Source organism: Odocoileus virginianus, chromosome 22 (genome assembly GCF_023699985.2).
Source record: "Odocoileus virginianus isolate 20LAN1187 ecotype Illinois chromosome 22, Ovbor_1.2, whole genome shotgun sequence".
NCBI lineage: Eukaryota > Metazoa > Chordata > Mammalia > Artiodactyla > Cervidae > Odocoileus > Odocoileus virginianus.
In genome coordinates, this window is record NC_069695.1 from 49,200,003 (window position 1) to 49,225,320 (window position 25,318).

The window sequence follows — 25,318 nt, forward strand, 5'->3', positions numbered from 1 at the left end:
GGACTCCAGGAGTTCCTGATGGACAGGGAGGCCTGGCGTGCTGCGATTCATGGGGTTGCAAAGAGTAAGACACGACTGAGCGACTGAACTGAACTGAAAAACTCTAAAGCTGAAAAAGCCCAAACTGTCAAACACCTCCTATGTAAAAATTACTGTATCCTCCCATCAGTTTCTTTTCTCTGAGACAGCATAAATGTCCCATACCTGTGTCAGCTCCAGTTCCATGCATGCACGCAAATAAGTTGTCAACAGAACTTACGAAACAACCTACCACAGACCCAGACACTGTACAGCTCACGGTATCTGTACATTGATTCCCTATTTGTCCTAATCCTTAATGTAGGGTACCTCAGACTTGATCTGACAGGATGAAAGCAAAACCTAAGGTTATTTTCATTTGCAGTTTCTGATAGTAAAAAGAACAAGAATTTGAAGAAAATGGCACAAGAAATTAATAGTTTTTAAAATCCCTCTTTCAACTTCTGACCTCAATCACCTCTCGCCACTTGAAGTATGACATTACAGTAGTAACAACCAAGTGACAGAAAGCTGCAGCCAAATGTTGTAAGCTGAGCAGACAGTCATCTACAGATGGAGGCTAGATAAATCTCAGTCTCGATAAGTCATTCACAAATAAGCATGTATTAAATGTCTTATTTCATATAACATTAGATCCACATAGGAGGAGGGGAAAACCTAAAGACATTTTAAAATTATATCTGCCTATAACTGGCTATAAGAGATGTGCTTTTATTTTTTTTAAAGAGATGTTTAAAAAAAAAAAAAGTTCCTGTCAATGGACATCCAGGTAAGTTTCAGTCTGTGAAGCAACAATCACACACTGAGACTGACATCACAGCCACACAGGAGCTGCCAAACGAGCCTGGCTCCAGCCACGAGCTCCCCTGGCTATAGGGGGGAAATTTTAGAGGACAAGGAGCTGAAATCCTCTATCTTTTCACTGAACATCACTTCAACTGACACTCAGGCAGTCCTCTCTACTGATGAAAATGAAGATTACACTCACTGCAGGAAAAGAAAGTCTCTGAGGACCCACTAAATACCTGGCTCATTAGAAGAATGTAACAAACATCAGGCCTTCATAAACACTGGGCTCTTCCTCAGTATCAGCCGAGGAAGGGACAAACAAATTTTGAAAAATATGATTTCAGAAAGTATCTAATAGTTGCATTCTAACTTACCCCACCCCATTTGGTTGATAAAACATAAGAACTTCTTTCTAGACCAATATACTGTGTTTTAAAAACTGACTGGGGTTATTTATATTTCTACTAAACAACCTGCATTTTTAAAAATTGCTATATTAGCATGAAAGTGTTAGTTGTTCAATCGTGTCTGACTCTCTGCGACCCCATGGACTATAGCCAGCCAGGCTCCTCTGTCCACGGAATGCCCCAGGCAAGAATACTTAAGTGGGTTGCCATTCCCTTCTCCAGGGCATCTTCCCAACTCAGGGATTGAACCCAGGTCTTCTGCATTGCAGGCATATTCTTTACCATCTGAGTCATCAAGGATTACTACTTTAATAAAGTAAACATGTATTAAGCTGACATGCTCTATACTGTCCTCAGGTCTTGCTTGCTGGAAAATAATCTCCAAAGGACATTCATTTGATCATACTTAATAATACACACTGGTATGTGAATGTGTTATTTGTCATCCTGGTCTATAAAATAATTTTTAACTACCATCGAACAAATGTCAATTCATATTTCTTTAATATCAATTATAATGTTTCATGACATTTCACTCTGCTGAAGTATCTTTACATCTTTGTAGCTATTACAGATTTTCTCTTCAAATCCATAAACCCAGATTCAGGTCTCCTGGTTAATCCCATCTGGTCATACCAGTAATCAAACTTAAGCCTTTCTCCCACATTCCAAACAACTCCATGCATTTTCTGAATATCTCATGCTTCTAGCACCACACAGCTTGGTATTCAGTTATTTTCTAATTATGCTTTACGTCTCAACTAGACTTTCAAATCTCATATGTGGGCACTGAATTCTAAGACATTTTTGAATATCTTTTTAGCTCCTTGTAAATGTGTAATATAAAAAAGAAGGTGTTGATCCTTTAAAGCACATCTCAATTGCTACTTCTCACACAAAATCACCCCCTATTTCATCATTCCTTTTCATCTAAGCTCAGTGCACCCTCACTGTCGCATCTATTTCGGCACCAGTCACATTTGCTTTGTGGTGAAGGGGCATGACATCACAGCCAACGACCTGGGCACAAGAGCCAAATGCACTTCTGGATTCAAGTAACACTCAGCCAGTCAGCAATGCTGGAACCCTGCACAAGACAGTTACTCATTCCATGCCTTTATCTCTTCTTTTGTAAAATAACAATAGTAAAAATGATTTTCAGTTTTTTAAAGGGTATGAGGACCCATGAGTAAAATTTCTCTATAAATGTTAAAATAAAATCAGCTTTCCTTAAATTAGTGCTCTGGAAAGTTTGAAAAAATCACATATTTCACAAAGAAAAGCTCAAAGGGAACTGACCCACATGTCCTTTACTTTGAAATCTGATAAACCAGACATAATTCTACTCAAGATCACAGAAAAGACCAAACTTTGGTGTTAAAGCTGTTGATATACACTGGTATTTCCAAGGCATAAACACCCATTTAGTTTGAATATCTCTGAGAAGTAGAAATGTGATTTCAGGAGGAAAAACAGCTGATGCCTGACCCCTCCACTCCCACCCCTGCCCTGGGGAAGGGGACAGTGAGCTGAGGAAAGCCATCTCTAAAAAGGCATTATTTATAGGGCAACACCTGCAAGGTAAGAGTGACACTCCTTACTCTATCTGTAATTCACAAAACATACAAGCTGCAGTCAACTACACCAATACTCACTAGGTAACACCATCCCAGTACCTAATGCGGCATCGAGGCCACAAGGAAGGCAGTGGCCCAGGCAAAGTGCGCTGAATGGCAGGACCCACACTGAAAGGTAATGCTCTCCTTGGAAAGACAAAGTGGGAGAACAAACTGATCAACAAGTTGTATCTTTTCTCAATTCTGGAAGACATACAAAACTATGATTTAAATAACCAGAGATGCTTATTAGCAAGATTTGCATCCATTTAACCGATACCTTAATTTGTAATTTCAACATTTTCTTATACCTGAAGAAGTATTAGTTGATCTGGGTACTGACTGCTTAGGTTTAAAGTAACACTGACATAATGAATAACAACTCTCCACATTTGTCTCCTGCTGGAAAAAAAGATATAGTACCTCTCATATGATAAAGAAAACAAGAGAATTCATATTACTGGAGTAATTAGACTTAATTTTTGTGAATAAAAGTCAGCAATTTGGTGAATAAGTTACCAACACCAAAACTCTTCTGCTTGAAAACCAAAAAAGAAACAGCGTGCTGACTGTAAAAATTCTAACAGGTAGTCTTTTGAGAAGTAAACACAGGACTATACACAAGAATCGGAGAAGGCAATGGCGACCCACTCCAGTACTCTCGCCTGGAAAATCCCACGGACGGAGGAGCCTGGTGGGCTGCAGTCCACGGGGTCACTAAGAGTCGGACACGACTGAGTGACTTCACTTTCACTTTTCAGTTTCACACATTGGAGAAGGAAATGGCAGCCCACTCCAGTGTTCTTGCCTGGAGACTCCCAGGGATGGGAGCCTGGTGGGCTGCCGTCTATGGGGTCGCACAGAGTCAGACACGACTGAAGCGACTTAGCAGCAGCAGCGGTAGCGTACACAAGAATTCTTAACAACAGATTTTATTGGTATATACTTCTCAAAGTCTATGTGATATCCTCACATAAACAAGTTAAAGCCTTGCATAAACAGTCCAGCTCAGTCACTCAGCCATGTCCGATTCCTGGTGAGCCCATGGACCGCAGCATGCCGGGCTTCCCTGTCCTGGATTAATAGAGGTGCTTCCAGCTTAATTATTATGATAAGTGACATATTTACAAAGTGTTTCTCAGAGAAACTAGTATCTCAATCTGTAAGATTTATATATCATTATAAAATAGAGAAATATAAATGCTTGATTTGCTTTTGGGTTTTGTAAGTCTCCTTATATAGAAAAAATACAACTTGGTTATCTACCAAGCAGCTAAGATAACTCAAAGTTACTTAGAGCAATTACTATTTACTACATACCTTCTATAAACAAAGAACTGAAGTAAGTACAGATTTCAAAGTTAGCCTATAGCCCTTTAAACAAGAAGGGTAAACCTAAGAATTACTATTTTTAAGCACATAATTAACACTGTCCTTCTATGAACTATTTAAATAGCCAATTACTACAGTTCCCTTTAGCACTGAGTCATATCATTATCTCTCTTACTGAGACAAAGATACATACTATTTCTAGCTTGCAAAGGAGAGCATCACTCCTAGTGGAATTGGCATAATTATTCTATTTTTCTAAATAAAGGTTCAATTTAACACTAAACATAAACTCTTCTGAGTCTGGAGGCGGGGGAGGGAGGGAGACTCTTAAAACTTAGCAAAGAGTACCACTCTCTTGAGAAACTGCGGGAGGTGAATCTCATTAATGCCTGTATAATTATTTAATTCTCATATTATTTTTGCTCCTGGAAGCAGCAGAGTCAAACCTTTGCCTTCCTAATTGGTTCTACTACACAGTGATTGTTCCAAAAATACATTGCAATGTTTTCCAGTTGAGAATGACTTTGTATGCTTCCAAAACAAATGAAACCTAATATGTTATTATTTAGAAATACTTAGTGTCTCAAACTCTTTAGAACAAAGCAACTTACAAATAAAAAGGAAGAAAGGCAGGCAGGTGTACATAAATTTCAAGCATTTCAGATAATTAAGAAAAGCTTCTTAAAAAAAAAAAAAAAGACAAGCTTCTATCTGATGCAAGTATTTAGAAATGTGTTTCAAGTCACCAGTACCACACTGGAATCACCTGAATGGGTCAACATTCTTCAAACTGTCTGGTCCTTAAGCAAAATTTCAGGGTAATCAAGCACTGCTAATCACATGGGGTTTGTTTTCTTCGGCTACTGTGTGCTCAGTCGTGTCCAACTCTGTGCGACCCCATGGACTATAGCCCGCCAGGCTCCTCTGTCCATGGGATTCTCCAGGCAACAGTACTGGAGTGGGTTGCCATGTCCTTCTCCAGGGCATCTTTCCAACTCAGGATCAAACCCACATCTCTTACATCTCCTGTAATACTGGCAGGCGGGTTCTTTACCACTGCCCTACCCGGGAAGCCCTTTCTTCTGCTACTACTGATAAATATTTTAAAACTTTTGAACTTCTATCAAGAAAAAAAAAGGTAGAAAATAGGTTGAAAGTTCATCTAAAATTACATTCAGTACACTTATTTGAGTCAGGTAGAACCTAGTTCTAGACAGACAGCACTTCAACTAAATCCCAGTTGCCATGGTGATCATAACCTGATTCTTCACATCCATTCTTATCCCTCCACTATGTAAATGCAAATTTTTGCAGAAATTCAAAATGCAGCACTCCTGCGTTCTTTGGAAGTACCATTGTTTCCGACGTAGAGAGAGAGCTTGGATCTCGATCTTGACTGGACATTCGAGATGGAGCCCTCCAGAACTTGAACGAGTCATCTAAACCTGTGACAACAGGAAAACTGTCAACATAAACAGTCTCTGGGCATCTTAACAATTAACAGGAAGAGTAGTCCTTATGTGAAACCAGTCCAGAACTAAATAAAAGAGTATTTATACCTAATTTTTATCATCCGTAATTTATATATACAGCATGTTTCACAAAAAGATATCAATTAGTTTACTATGCTTTATAGCTTAATCTAACATAATTTATGGAGAGTACCAGTTCCCAAACTTCAAAGTGTAGAAGAATCAGAGAGCTTATTAAAGAGATTTCCTGATTCCTATTCCCAGTGATTCCATTCTGCAAATCAAGGGGGGGGGGGGCATAAATTTGCATTTCTAACAAGATGGGAGCAGATGTCAATGCTGTTGGTTCCAGAGCCATGCGTCCAGTGACACCAGTACAGAAAATCCAAACAATTAAAGGGGTAGCTTGCCATAGGGACATTTGTTTAGAATGTTCAGAAACTTCATCAAATGTCATTCTCTTCTTAATTCCTCCAAGAAGTGAGCAGAAAAGTGAGTTAGAAACATACACTTAAGTATTTCAGGGTAAAGAAATTTCATGTTTAAAATTTACTCTTAAATGGCTCAGAAAAAAAAAATATATGCATATAAATCTTTCTTATATGTACACACATACACATGGGAGGGCAAATACAGTAAAATGTTAATATCTGGGAATTCCTTGTTCTACTCTTAAGCCTTTTCTGTGGGAAATTATGTCAAGGTTTTTTAACATTATTTTAAAATTTAAATTTTAAAAATTTCTATTATTTATATTTTAAAAATATTTTTTCATTATTATTTATTATTATTAAATTGCTATTTCTTTTTATGAGACACAATTATTATTTATAGGCACTAAGATCTTATACTTAGGAAATCCAAGAGACTCTACAAACAAGTAGAAATTAAAAAGATTTCAGCAAATATTTTGATAAATGAGTAATATGCCAAAACAGGTTTTCAATATATTAGCAAAACAAATTAGAAAATTTAGTAGGAAAAGTCTCATTCTTGATTGCCTGAGAAGAGCCTTCCAAAAAAAAATTTAAGACATAAATAGAGGAAAAAACTATAAAATTTTACTGAAGGGCATGAAATAACTTATGAAACATTAATAGGATGTCAAAAATGGTTTTCATGAAGAATTTATAACACAGAAAAATGCTTAGGCAATGTTCAGTGAAAGGAGAAAATACAAAAATGTACATAAGATATGAACACAATTATATAAAACAAACAAAAGCTATACAGAAAAAGAAGGCTAGAAGGAAATATACATCCTAAATGCAACACTGGCAACCTCTGGGTAGCAGAACTAGATATGAATGTTTTCCTGTGTATTTTTCATTGTTTTTCAAACATTTTGTAACCAACAAAAAGGTTTTAAACAATTTAAGAAATATATTTTATTAAAAATATAAACATAATACCCTTACCATTTAAATCATTGCCTTCAGAAGGTCCATTAGGAGCTGAACAATTGAAATCAAATGCATACCGTCCCAGGTAACAATGTTTTACCATATGATTCAAATGTTCATAAAAATGGCAGTGGTATAAAAGAGCCTGGAGGGCAGGTTTTCCTATGAGAGACAGGCCAGAGTCCTCATCATGGACACAGGGGCCCTATAGGAAAAGAGAGAGAGAGAGACAGGAATTTACTACATAATTTCTTCAAAAAGACCCACTGTCTCCCCACAGTCCCCTTAAGGAAACAAATGCTGCCACACTCCTTCACTTCTCTCTGTCCTTCCACACGAACACCAGCCTGACCCTGACCTGGGAAGTTAATCCAGCTCTCTGCTGTCCAAAAATCCACTAAAGGCAGAAAGCTGATCTTGTCTTTCTTGAGGGGCCACTTAGATTAAAACGTTTCTATGAAATGGTACAGCTCTAGTCAAGTAATTATGTACCTCAGCCACAAATACAGTAAAAGTAGTATGTTGCAACCCACACAAAATAATGAAATGATCTGTATTAAAATATCTGAAACAATGTGATCCCAGTTATTTTATTCAAAATTATTTTCGTGCCTATCAGTAAGCTAAATAAAGTGAAAACGCTCATTAATATCCACAGTAAAATCTATTTGTCACTTTATTTTCCACTGAATGAACCCTTCTTCCAAGGGCAATTCACATGCGTGCACGCTAACACAAACACATGCGTACGCACAAACACACACATATACATTTTCCCACAGAAGGCTGAGAAGAATCTACCATTGCATAGTTTTAATCTCTTTGCACTATTTTTTCAAATAATTTTTTGAGGTGCCACTCACGACGTTTCCTGGAATATCAAAATGGCAAAAACCAAGCAATCAGTGAAAAGTATGCCAAGGATCAGTTTAAAGTATGCAAATTATCACATCACTAGATGGACAGGGAGGCCTGGCGTGCTGCAGTCCATGGGGTCGCAAACAATCGGACACGACTGAGCAACTGAACTGAACTGAATTGAGTTCATAACTATTTCTATTTTTCTGAAAATGATAATATAGTTCAGACTTTTAAAACAGAACATAAGAGAGAGAAAAATAAAAATAAAAAATAAAAAGCTAAGTGCCAACAGGAAAGGTCTGCAAATATAGCATTAACTAGAAATTTGCATATGTGCCCCACTTCTCATGCCCCCTGATCGCCAAAGAAAGATGAACCTTTAAAACTTACTATCCAGGAGGAGCTAAGATGGCAGAGGAATAGGACGGGGAGACCACTTTCTCCCCTACAAATTCATCGAAAGAACATTTGAATGCTGAGCAAAGTGCACAAAACAACTTCTGATCGCTAGCAGAGGACATCAGGCATCCTGAAAAGCAGCCCATCATCTTCGAAGGGAGGTAGGACAAAATATAAAAGATAAAAAGAGAGACAAAAGAGCTAGGGATGGAGACCCTTCCGAGGAAGGGAGTTGTAATAGAAGTTTCCAAACACCAGGAAACCCTCTCACCTGTGGGTCTGGGGGAAGTTCTCGAATCTCGGAGGGCAACCTAACAAGGAGGAAACATAAATAAAACCCACAGATTACATGCCTAAAAGCAACTCCCAGCAGAAAAGTAACCCAGATGCCCGCATCCGCCACCAGCAAGTGGGGGCGGAATGGAGAGGAGCAGGCGGCATTGCTTAGGGTAAGGACTGGGCCTGAATGCCCTGAGGGCAATTGGAGGAAACTAATGTGAGATAGCAACTTAAACTGTGGGGTAGCGAGAGAGAGAGAAAAGTAACCGCCGAACACACTGTGGGGCCATTCGCAGAACAAAGGAAGAACTGAGCGACCCCAGAGAAGAGCTAGCGGCTGCGGACCGGCTCATCCCCCGCTGGAGGCAGGAGGCAGGGGGGAGGGAAGAGGGGCAAACTTGGCTCCAGAGCCGGCACTCCTACCAAACCGCAAACAGGCTCCCAGTTTCTAACCAAAGACTTCCTGAGATTCTGGATGGTTGACATCCGCCAGGAGGGTCACGGCTAGAGTCCAGCTCCCCAGAACAGATACTAGGCGCACCCGACCACCGCGCCTGAAACTGAGGCTGGGACAGCGGAGGGGAGAAGGCGCACCGCACCCGGGGAGAGTGCGCCCGTCAAGCTCCTGGCTGCCTGAGCTGCTTGGGCGGGGAAGCCAGAAAATGCAGGCCCAACAGAGTCTGCGCTTTTGTGGAGTACCGGAAAACTGAAACCGCAAGCAACTCGGGGCCCACTCCATATAGAGCAGCCGGGAGCCTGAGCAGCATAGACGGGGAAAGCACACGCCGTGAGCGGGGCAAACCCAGTGTGGCCGGAACACCGCGAGTTCTCCCCACACACGCCAGCGACATTTGTCTGCAGCGCCCCTCCCTCCCCGCAGCACGACTGAACCAGCGAATCTAAACAAGAGACCACCTCTGCCCACGGGTGTCAGGGCGGAAATTAGACACTCAAGAGACCTGCAAACAGAAGCCAAATAAACAAAGGGAACCGCTTCAGAAGGGACCGGTGCAACAGATTAAAATCCCTGTAGGTAACACCGACTATACCGGAAGGGGCCTATAGATATCGAGAAGTGTAAGCTGGAATGAGGAGCTGTCTGAAACTAAACCGAACCCACACTGACCGCAACAGCACCAGAAAAATTCCTAGATATATTTTTACTTTTTTTTTTTAATTAAAAATTTTTTTCTTTTCTTTTCTTTTTTGTTTCATTTTCTTTTAAAATTCCCTATTACTCCTCCATTACTCCTTAACTTTCTTTTTCATTTCATATATTTTTACTATTTTAATTAGAATATTTTTTTTCTCTTATTTTCTTTGAAAGTCCTCTATTACTCCTCTATTACTCCTTAATTTTCATTTCACTATAACCTTGCAAAAAAAAAAGAAGCCCTATTTTTAAACCGAACTTCATATATATTTCTAAAATTTTTTGTTTTTGTTTTTAATATTGTATTTTTAAGAGTCTAACCTCTACTCTAGATTTTTAATCTTTGTTTTTCAGTATTTGATATCAATTTTGGACATTTAAGAATCCAATACTCAGTACCCATTTTTACTCCGGAGTGTGCTGATTACTCTCTCCCACTTTTCACTCTCCGTTTTCTCCCTCAGATCACCTCTATCTCCTCCCTCCCCCTTCTCTTCCCAATCCAATTCTGTGAATCTCTGTGGGTGTCTGGGCTACAGAGAACACTTAGGGAACAGAGAACTGCATAGATCTGTCTCTCTCCTTTTGAGTCCCCCTTTTTCTCCTCCTGCCCATCTCTATCTCCCTCCTCCCTCTCCTCTTCTTCATGTAACTCTGTGAACCTCTCTGGGTGTCCCTCACGGTGGAGAATCTTTTCACCATTAACCTAGAAGTTTTATTATCAGTGCTGTATAGTTGGAGAGGGCTTGAGACTACTCAAAGAGTAAGACTGAAATCCAGAGGCAGGAGACTTAAGCCCCAAATGTGAGAACACCAGAAAACTCCTGACTACAGGGAACATTAAGTAATAGGAGACCATCCAAAAGCCTCCATACCTACACTGAACCCAACCACCACCCAAGAGCCAGTAAGTTCCAGAACAAATGCAAATTCTCTGGCAACGCAGGAACACAGCCCTGAGCGTCAACACACAGGCTGCCCAAAGTCACACCTAACACAGAGACCCGTCTCAAAACTCACTACTGCACACTCCACTGCACTCCAGAGAGAAGAAATCCACTTCCACGCACCAGAACACCGACGCAAGCTTCCCTAACCAGGAAACCTTGATAAGCCAATCGTCCAACCCCACCCACTGGGTGAAACCTCCACAATAAAAAGGAACCACAGACCACCAGAATACAGAAAGCCCACTCCAGACACAGCAATCTAAACAAGATGAAAAGGCAGAGAAATACCCAACAGGTAAAGGAACATGAAAAATGCCCACCAAGTCAAACAAAAGAGGAGGAGATAGGGCATCTACCTAAAAAAGAATTTAGAATAATGATAATAAAAATGATCCAAAATCTTGAAAACAAAATAAATAGCCTGGAGACAAGGGTTGAGAAGATGCAAGAAATGTTTAACAAGGACCTAGAAGAAATAGAAAAGAGTCAATTAAAAATGAATAATGCAATAAATGAGATCAAAAACACTCTGGAGGGAACCAACAGTAGAATAACGGAGGCAGAAGATAGAATAAGTGAGGTAGAAGATAAAATGGTGGAAATAAATGAAGCAGAGAGGAAAAAAGAAAAAAGAATTAAAAGAAATGAGGACAGCCTCAGGGACCTCTGGGACAATGTGAAATGCCCCAACATTCGAATCATAGGAGTCCCAGAAGAAGAAGACAAAAAGAAAGGCCATGAGAAGATACTCAAGGAGATAACAGCTGAAAACTTCCCTAAAATGGGGAAGGAAATAGTCACACATGTCCAAGAAACCCAGAGAGTCCCAAACAGGATAAACCCAAGGTGAAACACCCCAAGACACATATTAATCAAATTAACAAAGATCAAACACAAAGAACAAATATTAAAAGCAGCAAGGGAGAAACAACAAATAACACACAAAGGGATTCCCATAAGGATAACAGCTGATCTATCAACAGAAACCCTTCAGGCCAGAAGGGAATGGCAGAACATACTTCAAGTAATGAAAGAGAATAACCTACAACCTAGATTACTGTACGCAGCAAGGATCTCATTCAGCTATGAAGAAGAATTCAAAAGCTTTACAGACAAGTAAAAGCTGAGAGAATTCAGCACCACCAAACCAGCTCTTCAACAAATGCTAAAGGATCTTCTCTAGACAGGAAATGCAGAAAGGTTGTATGAACGTGAACCAAAAACAACAAAGAAAATGGCAACAAGACCATTCTTATCAATAATTACCTTAAATGTAAATGGGTTGAATGTCCCAACCAAAAGACAAAGACTGGCTGAATGGATACAAAAACAAGACCCCTATATATGCTGTCTACAAGAGACCCACCTCAAAACAAGGGACACATACAGACTAAAAGTGAAAGGCTGGGAAAAATATTTCACACAAATGGAGACCAAAAGAAAGCAGGAGTCACAATATGCATATCTGATAAAATAGACTTTAAAATAAAGGCTGTGAAAAGAGACAAGAAGGACACTACATAATGATCAAAGGATCAATCCAAGAAGAAGATATAACAGTTATATATATGCACCCAGCATAGAAGCACCACAATATGTAAAGCAAACGCTAACGAGTATGAAAGAGGAAATTAATAGTAACACAATAATAGTGGGAGACTTTAATACTCCACTCAAAACTATGGATAGATCAACTAAACAGAAAATTAACAAGGAAACACAAACTTTAAATGACACAATGGACCAGCTAGACCTAATTGATATCTATAGGACATTTCACCCCAAACAATCAACTTCACCTTTTTCTCAAGTGCACACGGAACCTTCTCAGAATAGATCACATACTTGGCCATAAATCTAGCCTTGGTAAATTCAAAAAAACTGAAATCATTCCAGTCATCTTTTCTGACCACAGTGCAGTAAGATTAGATATCAATTACAGGAAAAAAATTATTAAAAATTCAAACATATGGAGGCTAAACAACACGCTTCTGAATAACCAACAAATCATAGAAGAAATCAAAAAAGAAATCAAAATATGCATAGAAACAAATGAAAGTGAAAACACAACAACCCAAAACCTATGGGACACTGTAAAAGCAGTGCTAAGGGGAAGGTTCATAGCATTACAGGCTTACCTCAAGAAACAAGAAAAAAGTCAAATAAATAACCTAACTCTACACCTAAAGCAACTAGAGAAGGAAGAAATGAAGAACCCCAGGGTTAGTGGAAGGAAAAAAATCTTAAAAATTAGGGCAGAAATAAATGCAAAAGAAACTAAAGAGACCATAGCAAAAATCAACAAAGCTAAAAGCTGGTTTTTTGAAAAAGTAAACAAAACTGACAAACCATTAGCAAGACTCATTAAGAAACAAAGAGAGAAGAACCAAATTAACAAAATTAGAAATGAAAATGGAGAGATCACAACAGACAACACTGAAATACAAAGGATCATAAGAGACTACTACCAGCAGCTCTATGCCAATAAAATGGACAACTTGGAAGAAATGGACAAATACTGAGAAAAGTATAACTTTCCAAAACTGAACCAGGAAGAAATAGAAGATCTTAACACACCCATCACAAGCAAGGAAATCAAAACTGTAATCAGAAATCTTCCAGTAAACAAAAGCCCAAGACCAGACGGCTTCACAGCTGAATTCTACCAAAAATTTAAAGAAGAGCTAACACCTATCTTACTCAAACTCTTCCAGAAAATTGCAGAAGGTAAACTTCCAAACTCATTCTATGAGGCCACCATCACCCTAATTCCAGATCACCCTAATTCCCTAATCACCCTAAAACCAGACAAAGATGCCACAAAAAAAGAAAACTACAAGCCAGGATCACTGATGAACATAGATGCAAAAATCCTTAACAAAATTCTAGCAAAAAGAATCCAACAACATATTAAAAAAATCATACACCATGACCAAGTGGGCTTTATCCCAGGAATGCAAGGATTCTTTAATATCCTCAAATCAATCAATGTAATACACCACATTAACAAATTGAAAGATAAAAACCATATGATTATCTCAATAGATGCAGAGAAAGCCTTTGACAAAATTCAACACTCATTTATGATTAAAACTCTCCAGAAAGCAGGAATAGAAGGAACACACCTCAACATAATAAAAGCTATATATGACAAACCCACAGCAAGCATCACCCTCAATGCTGAAAAATTGAAAGCATTTCCCCTGAAATCAGGAACAAGACAAGGGTGCCCACTCTCACCACTACTATTCAACATAGTGTTGGAAGTGTTGGCCACAGCAATCAGAGCAGAAAAAGAAGTAAAAGGAATCCAGATAGGAAAAGAAGAAGTGAAACTCACTGTTTGCAGATGACATGATCCTCTACATAGAAAACCGTAAAGACTCTACCAGAAAATTACTAGAGCTAATCAATGAATATAGTAAAGTGGCAGGATATAAAATTAACACACAGAAATCCCTTGCATTCCTATACACTAACAATGAGAAAACAGAAAGAGAAATTAAGGAAACAATACCATTCACCATTGCAACAAAAAGAATAAAATACTTAGGAGTATTATCTACCTAAAGAAACAAAAGACCTATACACAGAAAACTATAAAACACTGATGAAAGAAATCAAAGAGGGCACAAACAGATGGAGAAACATACCGTGTTCATGGATTGGAAGAATCAATATTGTCAAAATGACTATTCTACCCAAAGCAATCTATAGATTCAGTGCAATCCCTATCAAGCTACCAACGGTATTTTTCACAGAACTAGAACAAATAATTTCACAATTTGTATGGAAATACAAAAAACCTCGAATAGCCAAAGTAATCTTGAGAAAGAAGAATGGAACTGGAGGAATCAACCTGCCTGACTTCAGGCTCTACTACAAAGCCACAGTCATCAAGACAGTATGGTACTGGCACAAAGACAGAAATATAGATCAATGGAACAGAACAGAAAGCCCAGAGATAAATCCACGAACCTATGAACACCTTATCTTCTACAAAGGCGGCAAGGATATACGATGGAAAAAAGACAACCTCTTTAACAAGTGGTGCTGGGAAAACTGGTCAACCACTTGTAAAAGAATGAAACTAGAACACTCTCTAACACCATACACAAAAATAAACTCAAAATGGATTAAAGATCTAAATGTAAGACCAGAAACTATAAAACTCCTAGAGGAGAACATAGGCAAAACACTCTCTGACATAAATCACAGGAGGATCCTCTATGACCCACCTCCCAGAATATTGGAAATAAAAGCAAAAATAAACAAATGGGACCTAATGAAACTTAAAAGCTTTTGCACAACAAAGGAAACTATAAGCAAGGTGAAAAGACAGCCCTCAGAGTGGGAGAAAATAATAGCAAATGAAGAAACAGACAAAGGATTAATCTCAAAAATATACAAGCAACTCCTGCAGCTCAATTCCAGAAAAATAAATGACCCAATCAAAAAATGGGCCAAAGAACTAAACAGACATTTCTCCAAAGAAGACATACAGATGGCTAACAAACACATGAAAAGATGCTCAACATCACTCATTATCAGAGAAATGCAAATCAAAACCACAATGAGGTACCATTACACACGCCAGTCAGGATGGCTGCTATCCAAAAGTCTACAAGCAATAAATGCTGGAGAGGGTGTGGAGAAAAGGGTACCCGCTTACACTGTTGGTGGGAATGCAAACTAGTACAGCCACTATGGAGAACAGTGTGGAGATTTCTTTAAAAACTGGAAACAGAACTGCCATATGACCCAGCAATCCCACTCCTGGGCATACACACCGAGGAAACCAGATCTGAAAGAGACACGTGCACCCCAGTGTTCGTCGCAGTACTGTTTATAATAGCCAGGACATGGAAGCAACCTAGATGCCCATCAGCAGACGAATGGATAAGGAAGCTGTGGTACATATACACCATGGAATATTACTCAGCCATTAAAAAGAATTCATTTGAATCAGTTCTAATGAGATGGATGAAACTGGAGCCCATTATACAGAGTGAAGTAAGCCAGAAAGGTAAAGACCAATACAGTATACTAACGCATATATATGGAATTTAGAAAGATGGTAACGATAAACCTATATGCAAAACAGAAAAAGAGACACAGATGTACAGGACAGACTTTTGGACTCTGTGGGAGAAGGTGAGGGTGGGATGTTGTGAGAGAACAGCATCGAAACATGTATATTATCTAGGGTGAAACAGATCACCAGCCCAGGTGGGATGCATGAGACAAGTGCTTGGGGCTGATGTACTGGGAACACCCAGAGGGATCGGGTGGAGAGGGAGGTGGGAGAGGGGATCAGGATGCAGAATACATGTAAATCCATGGCTGATTCATGTCAATGTATGGCAAAAACCACTACAATATTGTAAAGTAATTAGCATCCAACTTAAAAAAAATGGAAAAATAAATAAATAAAAGCAAAAAAAAAAAAAAAAAAAAACTTACTATCCAGGAAGATGGAGTAACAGTTAAAGGTAGAATTACATTAAGATGAGTTTCTCCTTAACTCTTCTTTTTAAGGATATGATTAAATTTAAACCTCTTACTTCAATATGTCATGGTACTAACATACCCACTAGCTATGATTCAAAAGGAACTAAAGCAAAACAAAATTACATATAAGAAGAATGCTTTTGAGAAGAAAAAGGAATTATTTTGCTGTATATAAACTTGTAAAATGCTATAATGTAATGTATAAATTGAAAAAAATGATCTTAATTACATAAATTCTTAACTACATGTTAAGGATCAGTTAAAATGAAATTGTTTCTCTGACACCAAGCATTTACTGTTTTGTGAAATCAATACCCATAATAATTTATGATGAACACAGTAGAAAATTAAAATATGCACTGATAATTCTCCCATTAAATATGAAAACAGTACATATTACAACTATAAATGAGGCGGCCGTCTCTATACAACAGACATGAACACATGCACACAGTCTACCTACGTCCACTGAGAACACACAGAAGCAGTGACCCCTTATTGGAAACCATGAGCATCTAGATACTGGTGCTACTTCCTGCTGCATCCCCCATAACACTTCAAAATACACATCAAGACAAGCAAATGAAACATCTTGTTGAACAGATTATTATTCATCATTCTACCAAAGACAGTTGTAATTTTAAAGCAGTGAAAAAGGAGCATCTTCCTTCTTGGCTGCAGTAAAACGGTGGAGGTCACGCTTCTTGGAGATTATAAAATTCCATTGTCTACATGTAAGATCATCTTCCCCCCTTACTAGAGCAGTTGTTTCCACGTTGAGATTTAAAGCACCAGTAACACTTTTCACTGCTGTCCACTTTCAAAATTGGTCTTAGTTATTTAAAGAGGGATTAATCCACAGTTCCCTAGAGTGTGGACTCTGCTTAGATTTTTTAAGATGTTACCTGTCTGCCAAAAAAAAAGTTTAATAAGTTGGAAAAAAAAAAGCACCGGTAAACTTTTTAAAAACTGGGGGACAAATACCCCTGGAGGAGGCCATGGCAACCCACTCCAGTATTCTTGCCTGGAGAATCCCAAAGACAGAGGAGACTGGAGGGCTACAGTCCATGGAGTCGCAAAGAGTCAGACCTGACTGAAGGGACTTATCACAGCACAGACTTTTTAAAACTGGGGGACAAATACTAGATTACCAACTACTTATACTGCCAACTGAGGACACTTAAAAACAAAAACTAATAACCAAAACAGATCAAAAAAAGACAGGAAGAAAATGAGCGTACATTAAAAATGTCCCCCCGAAAATTAGACTTATTTTTCTAATTTTGTTTAAGATTAGTAGAAGCTTCATCATCAAGCACTATTTTAGAGTAGCTCCCAAAATATCTTTGATTCTAGCCAACACAGGCAAAGCAGAAGACTCTGAAAGAATATGTAAACCACTGTCTTCAACTTTTTAATAGAAAACGAATTCTGTGATGAACTGTAGCATAAAAGAACCACAAAACTGCAGTGAGCACATCAGCAGCATCAGAAAGGAACTGCAGACTATTTAACTAATTAGGAAAAAAAAATGTGAACTTCTACACATGGTTCTATCTTATAATACAGAACACAGGTCTGTTCTATTTAACAGAACCAAGAAAACTTCTTATGCTTGCCTTTGCATTTGTTTCAATTATTTTTTAAAAAATTCACTGGCAGAACATCAACACAGTTATAGTATTACAGTGTCACTAGGTTAACAATGAGAGTAGAGATTCTACGCATTTGAGCCAAAAACAACACATTTTTAAATCTGGTTACTGGATAATAGGCATTGAAATCACTGCACTGTTAATATTAATATTAATCCTGTATATTCTTTTCTAGTTTTTCTCCTATGGGTTTACTACAACATGGACTGTAAATAACAACCATTGTCAGAAGGCCTGTTAAACAAACAAGAGGAGCCAGGGCAAAAGCTGCCTGGGATTTTCAATAATTGGCAGCATTACAAGGTTTGTAAAGTCTGGAAAAATGAATTTTCCAAGAGTTAAAGCAGATCCAGGCCTTAACAACCACCTGAATGCCCATAAAGCTGCCCTCAATACACCTCAACTAGATTCAGCGACTCCCCTGAAGATGTATTCTAACGAAAACTGAAAAAGGAATCTGAGATCTTATCCAAGATCCTGGGGTGTGAGATGCCACAATGTGATGCATACACACATATATGGAGGGAGGACATGTGGATAAGGCACAGGGCAGAGAGCACGTCCCGTCTCCCCACAGAGAGCGCTTTTCTATCTTCCACACATCTAAAATGCAGCAGGCTATAAAAAAGTCGGCTAAAACTATTTACTGACTTAACATTTAGAACATGAAACAGAAAATTAATCCAACAGAAACCAAAGAAAGGTTAAGTTATGACACTGTGTACTAACCCAGAAAAGAAGATGTTAAGATCAATGTGTATTTAACTACAAACAAATTTGTTTATTATCAGAGAAACAATATAGTCAGTGGGAAAGAGAAACTGGCTGGACTGAAAGCAAAAGGGTGTGATGTACAGCAAACGACTTAAACTCTTTGTGCTAAATTTTCTTATTCTACAAAATGAGGAGAATAATGATTCGCAACTCAAACCATTATACAAGTTGATATTTATAATGCTTCTAGAAGAGTGCCTAGAACACAGTAAACACCATGTTAATGATTATTATTTCTGCTTAAAATTATTTTTAACACCATAGAGAACTGGTAAATATGATCAAGCATAAAAAGATCTCTATATTCTCTTTTAAGGGATCCTGTTGGCTTATACGAAGTTTCATCACTAAGGAAATATACACAAATATAAAAATATATATGCTGAAACTCTATCATCAATTAATCTCAAAGATCTACAAGGCTGATAACTGTTTAAAGGCACCTACCTGCCAAGTATAATCCTTTATAATTACTGAAGGCATTGGAATTACAAGGAGATTCTGAAAAATAAATGCAGCCTGAAATTAAAGGGGAAAAAAAAAATGTCAATACTGCCATCTTGTTGTCATGTCTGAAATAACCAATATACTGTAATTTAATAACAAAAAAAAGCATATCCCTGGTCAGCTGAACATGCTAAGAGATCATCGTGAGAACTCCCCAACTGCCATAATAGTGGGAAAAACTACTTCATCAGGAAAGATATTTTTTCCTATTTCGGAATGTTGTCTTTCCAAAAAATGATATGTAAAACATAAACTATTCTGGCAGCATTTAAGAAATATATTTCCTGTTTCTATTACTCTCTTTCAGACCTATGCACACACCTCTCTCCTCCTCTCTTTCTACCTCTCTCATACAAGTTCCTCTCAATAAGAAATGGCAAATTAGAAACACAAACTACAAAAATCCAACTTGACCTAGGTCCTGAAGACAGCCAAGTTAAATAATCACACTATATGAACAGTGATTACCTATTCAGTGAAAGATTACAATATAAAAGGAGAACAACCAGAGTAACAGGGGATCGGAGGGAGGGAAATTTTCAACACTCTTCACTGGAGGCCAACAGATAATCTGAACAGTTGGTAAATCAAGAAGAAGCTATACGTTTAAGCATTACTATCAAGAAACAAGTTAACAAGAAAACTACAGCCTTTGGATTTTGGAACTGGAAACTGGCTAATGGTGGGCCTGGGAGCAGATGTTTTCTTTACAAGTCTCTAAGCACTATTGTATTACTGTTTCTAAAATGGTCTACATCAATCATCTCTGATAAAAGCAGCAGTAAAGAAAATCACAAACTGTCTAGAGAGAATTAAAATAGCATTGAATTTTCCTCTTTACATGTTATGAGTATTTTTACAGCTCCTTATCTTAAGTAAAGCTTTATAAACTTGAACACTGAGATAATTTTTTTCCTGTGAACTACTTTTTAACGTATAATAAAGTAGAAGAGTCCGTATTAAAACAGACTCAATTCTGCTTTGATCTTTCAGAGCAAAGGACTCCAGTTTTTACTGTGAATCAATACCATTCTGCTCTCTACAACCATTTCATTTGGGTTTTCTGCAAGCAGAAGAGACAAAGGTCAGCAGTCAGTCCACCGCAGTGAACAGGGAGGATGGTTTACAGGAACATTCACAACAGATTTCCAAGGGAAACAGGAAGGAAGAACTACACAGACAAGCCTACCTCCCGGCGCACCATGCTGCATTCAGACTGGTCCAGAAGAATGTTCACCACCGTTCCCCAGAGCCCACCAGAAATGTTTTGACAACTGTTTGCCAAGGCCACACAGCCAGTTTCAAGGGTGGTTAGTGCTGATCCTAATCCCAGTGAAGTGAACCTCACCTGGTCAAATTAGAGAAAATGTTGTGAAATAAAAAAACCTGATTTCATAACATGAATTCTTAATTTCTCTGGTACATAAAATACCATATTCTTGTGACATTGTCTTGGCAAATCCTAAATTATAAGACACAAAGAATACTGTCCTATAAATCTATCGATGAATAAAACTTCTATACCTAATATAAATAATAAAAGCAAATATCACAAAAAGTCAAAACCAGGTATAAATAAGAAGACTAAAAAAACCCACAGTTCAAAAGCCTTTTTCAAGGGAAAGCATACAGTACTTACATATCTTTTATGAACATGATTCTTATTTCCCATTTTTAAGAGGATACTATTATTTTGTTCCACCTTCCTTAATTTTTCAGTGTTTCTTTCAAATAAACAGTTTAAATTTCTTTAAAATTTCTTTTCAAAAAGAAATAATTGAATTATCTTTTTATAACACATTTAGTATTTTTCCCAAAATTATTTTAAAAGAAAAATGTTTCAGGTAAGATGGATATGATATAATATGTTTGCCACAGTACTCCTGCTGCTCTAGCTATGTATTTTGGTGAACTTCCAAATTCTGATTACAAAATAGAGCTTCCCTGTGATAACCACAGGGTAACAAAAAGCAATGCAGTCATAACACAGTGAAGAAACAAGTCCAAGTTCAATGTGGCTAAAGAATGTACTTCTAGCTGTTAACACTATATATTTTTAATATATGTGGGCTTCCCTGATGGCTCACATGGTAAAGAACCTCCCTGCAATGTGGGAGGCCTGGGTTTGATTCCTGGGTGGGAAAGATTCCCTGGAGGAGGGCATGGCAACCCACTCCAGTATTCTTGCCTGGAGAGTCCTCATGGATAGAAGAGCTGGCGTGCTACAGTCCACGGGGTCACAAACAGTCAGACATGACTGAGCAAGTAAGCACAGGACATTAATATATACTCAAAAATTTGCTAAGAGGTAGATCTTACGGTAAGTGTTCTAATCACAAAAACAAACAGTAAAGAAGAAAAAATGAAACTTTTGGAGGTGAAGGACTGGTTTATGGCATTGATTCTGGTGAGGTATATTTCACAGGTGTGTATTTATCTCCAAATTCATGAAATTGCATACATTAAATATGTACAGAATTTTGTATGGCAACCATACCTCAATAAAGTGGTTTAAAAAAATAAGATCAGTAGACAAATGGCAAAACAGGAAAACTCAAATATAAAACACTGCAGTGTAGTGTTATAATTCTATTAAATGATACTCAAATGTCACTTGGCCACTATTCCTCTAAACTGTTCAAAAATGGCTGGACTCTTCCAATAATTTTTTCACTGTTCTTTATAAATCTGACTGATAAATTTTATAATACTTCCTCTTTCTATTTTTAATCTGCACTCTGAATTTGGCTGAATATGGGGGAGCCATGAACTGAATTATGTACCCCCAAATTTCGTATGTGGAAGCCCTAACTCCCAGAGTATCTAAGGATAGGGCTTTTCAGGGGATGATTAAGGTTAAATGAGGCCATGAGGATTGGGTCCTAATCTGACAGAACTGGCGGCCTTGTAGGAAGGGGAAGAGAGAAAAGGTCCTATAAGGATGAAGTGAAAAGGGAGCCACATGAAAGCCAGAAAGAGTCCTTGCCAGACCTGACCATGTGGGTGGACACCTAGATCTCCAACTTCCCACCTCCAGGCGTGTGAGAAAATAAGTATCTTTGATCAAGCCAACCAGTCTACGGTGTTTTATTATGCAGCCCAACCTGCTCAAGATAGGGGGTAAATACAGCTTAAGGTCTAGTCGCTAAAATAATCTCACTTAGAAACTATGAACATGTATATACATGTGTGTTCTGCTTCATCTGTTCTCTAATCCACACATAATAGACTCGATTCTCCTTCGCACTGACCTCTGGGTCTCGGTCAACCCACAGTGGAATCAGCCAAGCCAAGCCCTGCTGAGTGGGAGCATGGTGTTCACTCTGACTCCCCAAAGGCAAGAACCAAAGTGACATCCAGTCCTAGAATGGAAAAAGGGAACAGAAACACACCAGGTAAGTCTCTAAGGAAAAAAGCAGAATTTAAAATATCTGAATTTTAAAAAGCAAAGCAAAGTAAAAATTGTATACTTAAGACTTGGCTTTAATTCATTATTTAGCCAACACATGGCAAACAAAAATCTCAGCTCCTCCTTAAGAAGTTACACATGTCCCTTTTTTCTTCAGAACTGCTATTTTCCCGGTAATTTAGACAAAAATGCAGTTCTCCAGTGCATGTAGATTTCAAGTAAAATAAAAAGTAAAATTCAGATTTGTATAAAATACAGCTTCTAAGAAACTGCTTAGTTAAAAATCATTTTTGTCTCCTAAAAAGGAGACATCAAGACATTTTTCTCGAGTAAACAGACAGGCCTGAAACCCATCAGACACAGCACACTCCCTTCCTGGCCACCGTGGGAAGACAGGCGGCTGCGAGTGCGCTCACCGAGCTCTGGGCCTGGGCCATCATCTCGTGCGACAAGTGCAGCAGGCAGAGAACGGTGCTCTTTGTGACCCCTTTTCCCATGAAGGACATGGCATTTCCTCCTCGCTCCACATAGAAGGATGTGATGACCTGAAGAGCAAACGCACACAATTCATAGGCAGCTTTACTCTTCGAGGCTAAATATATACCTTTCTACTGACTCATCTGAGCTGGACCTTAACCACGTAAAGTATTCATACATTGGCAGATTCTCAGTTTATACATTAAAAAATGGTTCAGAAGGTAAAATTTCGTTACGCGTATTGCATCACAAGTAAACATTCTTCATACAAACTTTTTTTCCTTCAGAATTATAACAAAGCATGTGCAGTATACACCTAGGAGATTCTGTGATTTAAAATATGCTTATAACGTATTTCAAATATTATAATATCCTTTTGAAGTAAGAGTGCAGTTTATAAATACCTTGTTGAAAAGTATACTTAGACATTGCTAGCTATACAGAACTCTTACTAACCACCAGAGTTAGGCTAGGTTTCTAAAATTATGGTTCAAATGTAAACAGTTTCTCCATTCATAAGCCATCTTAGATTTCTATTCCATATCTAAATATATATTAATTATTTAAATCACTGGCTGTCAGCTTTTTATCTCCCACCTATCTGAGGGATTTAACATATTTCCATCAATAACAACAAAAGAAATGTTTCCTTTTTTTTTTTATTTATTTTTATTAGTTGGAGGCTAATTACTTCACAACATTTCAGTGGGTTTGGTCATACATTGACATGAATCAGCCATGGAGTTACATGTATTCCCCATCCCCATCCCCTCTCCCACCTCCCTCTCCACCCGATTCCTCTGGGTCTTCCTAGTGCACCAGGCCCAAGCACTTGTCTCATCCATCCCATCTGGGCTGGTGATCTGTTTCACTATAGATAATATACATGCTGTTCTTTCTAAACATCCCACCCTTGTCTTCTCCCACAGAGTCCACAAGTCTGTTCTGTACATCTGTGTCTCTTTTTCTGTTTTGCATATAGGATTATCATTCCCATCTTTCTAAATTTCATATATATGTGTTAGTATGCTGTAATGTTCTTTGATCTTTCTGGCTTACTTCACTCTGTATAATGGGCTCCAGTTTCATCCATCTCATTAGAACTGATTCAAATGAATTCTTTTTAATGGCTGAGTAATATTCCATGGTGTATATGTACCACAGCTTCCTTATCCATTCATCTGCTGATGGGCATCTAGGTTGCTTCCATGTCCTGGCTATTATAAACAGTGCTGCAATGAACATTGGGGTGCACGTGTCTCTTTCAGATCTGGTTTCCTTGGTGTGTATGCCCAGGAGTGGGATTGCTGGGTCATATGGCAGTTCTGTTTCCAGTTTTTAAAGAAATCTCCACACTGTTCTCCATAGTGGCTGTACTAGTTTGCATTCCCACCAACAGTGTAAGAGGGTTCCCTTTTCTCCACACCGTCTCCAGCATTTATTGCTTGTAGACTTTTGGATAGCAGCCATCCTGACTGGCGTGTGTAATGGTACCTCATTGTGGTTTTGATTTGCATTTCTCTGATAATGAGTGATGTTGAGCATCTTTTCATGTGTTTGTTAGCCATCTGTATGTCTTCTTTGGAGAAATGTCTGTTTAGTTCCTTGGCCCATTTTTTGATTGGGTCATTTATTTTTCTGGAATTGAGCTGCAGGAGTTGCTTGTATATTTTTGAGATTAATCCTTTGTCTGTTGCTTCATTTGCTATTATTTTCTCCCACTCTGAGGGCTGTCTTTTCACCTTACTTATAGTTTCCTTTGTTGTGCAAAAGCTTTTAAGTTTCATTAGGTCCCATTTGTTTATTTTTGCTTTTATTTCCAATATTCTGGGAGGTGGGTCATAGAGGATCCTCCTGTGATTTATGTCAGAGAGTGTTTTGCCTATGTTCTCCTCTAGGAGTTTTATAGTTTCTGGTCTTACATTTAGATCTTTAATCCATTTTGAGTTTATTTTTGTGTATGGTGTTAGAGAGTGCTCTAGTTTCATTCTTTTACAGGTGGTTGACCAGTTTTCCCAGCACCACTTGTTAAAGAGGTTGTCTTTTTTCCATCGTATATCCTTGCCTCCTTTGTAGAAGATAAGGTGTTCATAGGTTCGTGGATTTATCTCTGGGCTTTCTGTTCTGTTCCATTGATCTATATTTCTGTCTTTGTGCCAGTACCATACTGTCTTGATGACTGTGGCTTTGTAGTAGAGCCTGAAGTCAGGCAGGTTGATTCCTCCAGTTCCATTCTTCTTTCTCAAGATTACTTTGGCTATTCGAGGTTTTTTGTATTTCCATAC

General features: G+C 38.2%; 1 protein-coding gene across 10 annotated transcripts in view; it reads right to left on the reverse strand.

The window, feature by feature from the left end:
* The window catches only part of RTTN (rotatin), a 121,616-nt gene that overhangs the window by 32,414 nt on the left and 63,884 nt on the right, over window positions 1-25,318 (reverse strand). For all 10 annotated transcript variants that reach the window (XM_070452947.1, XM_070452949.1, XM_070452945.1 and 7 more), the window contains 6 exons: window positions 22,973-23,101; window positions 22,399-22,509; window positions 20,337-20,495; window positions 19,088-19,159; window positions 7,074-7,263; window positions 5,537-5,628 (listed from right to left, as the gene is read on the reverse strand). In XM_070452947.1, the coding sequence (XP_070309048.1) occupies window positions 5,537-5,628; window positions 7,074-7,263; window positions 19,088-19,159; window positions 20,337-20,495; window positions 22,399-22,509; window positions 22,973-23,101 (753 nt within the window). The remainder of the gene's footprint in view (window positions 1-5,536; window positions 5,629-7,073; window positions 7,264-19,087; window positions 19,160-20,336; window positions 20,496-22,398; window positions 22,510-22,972; window positions 23,102-25,318) is intronic.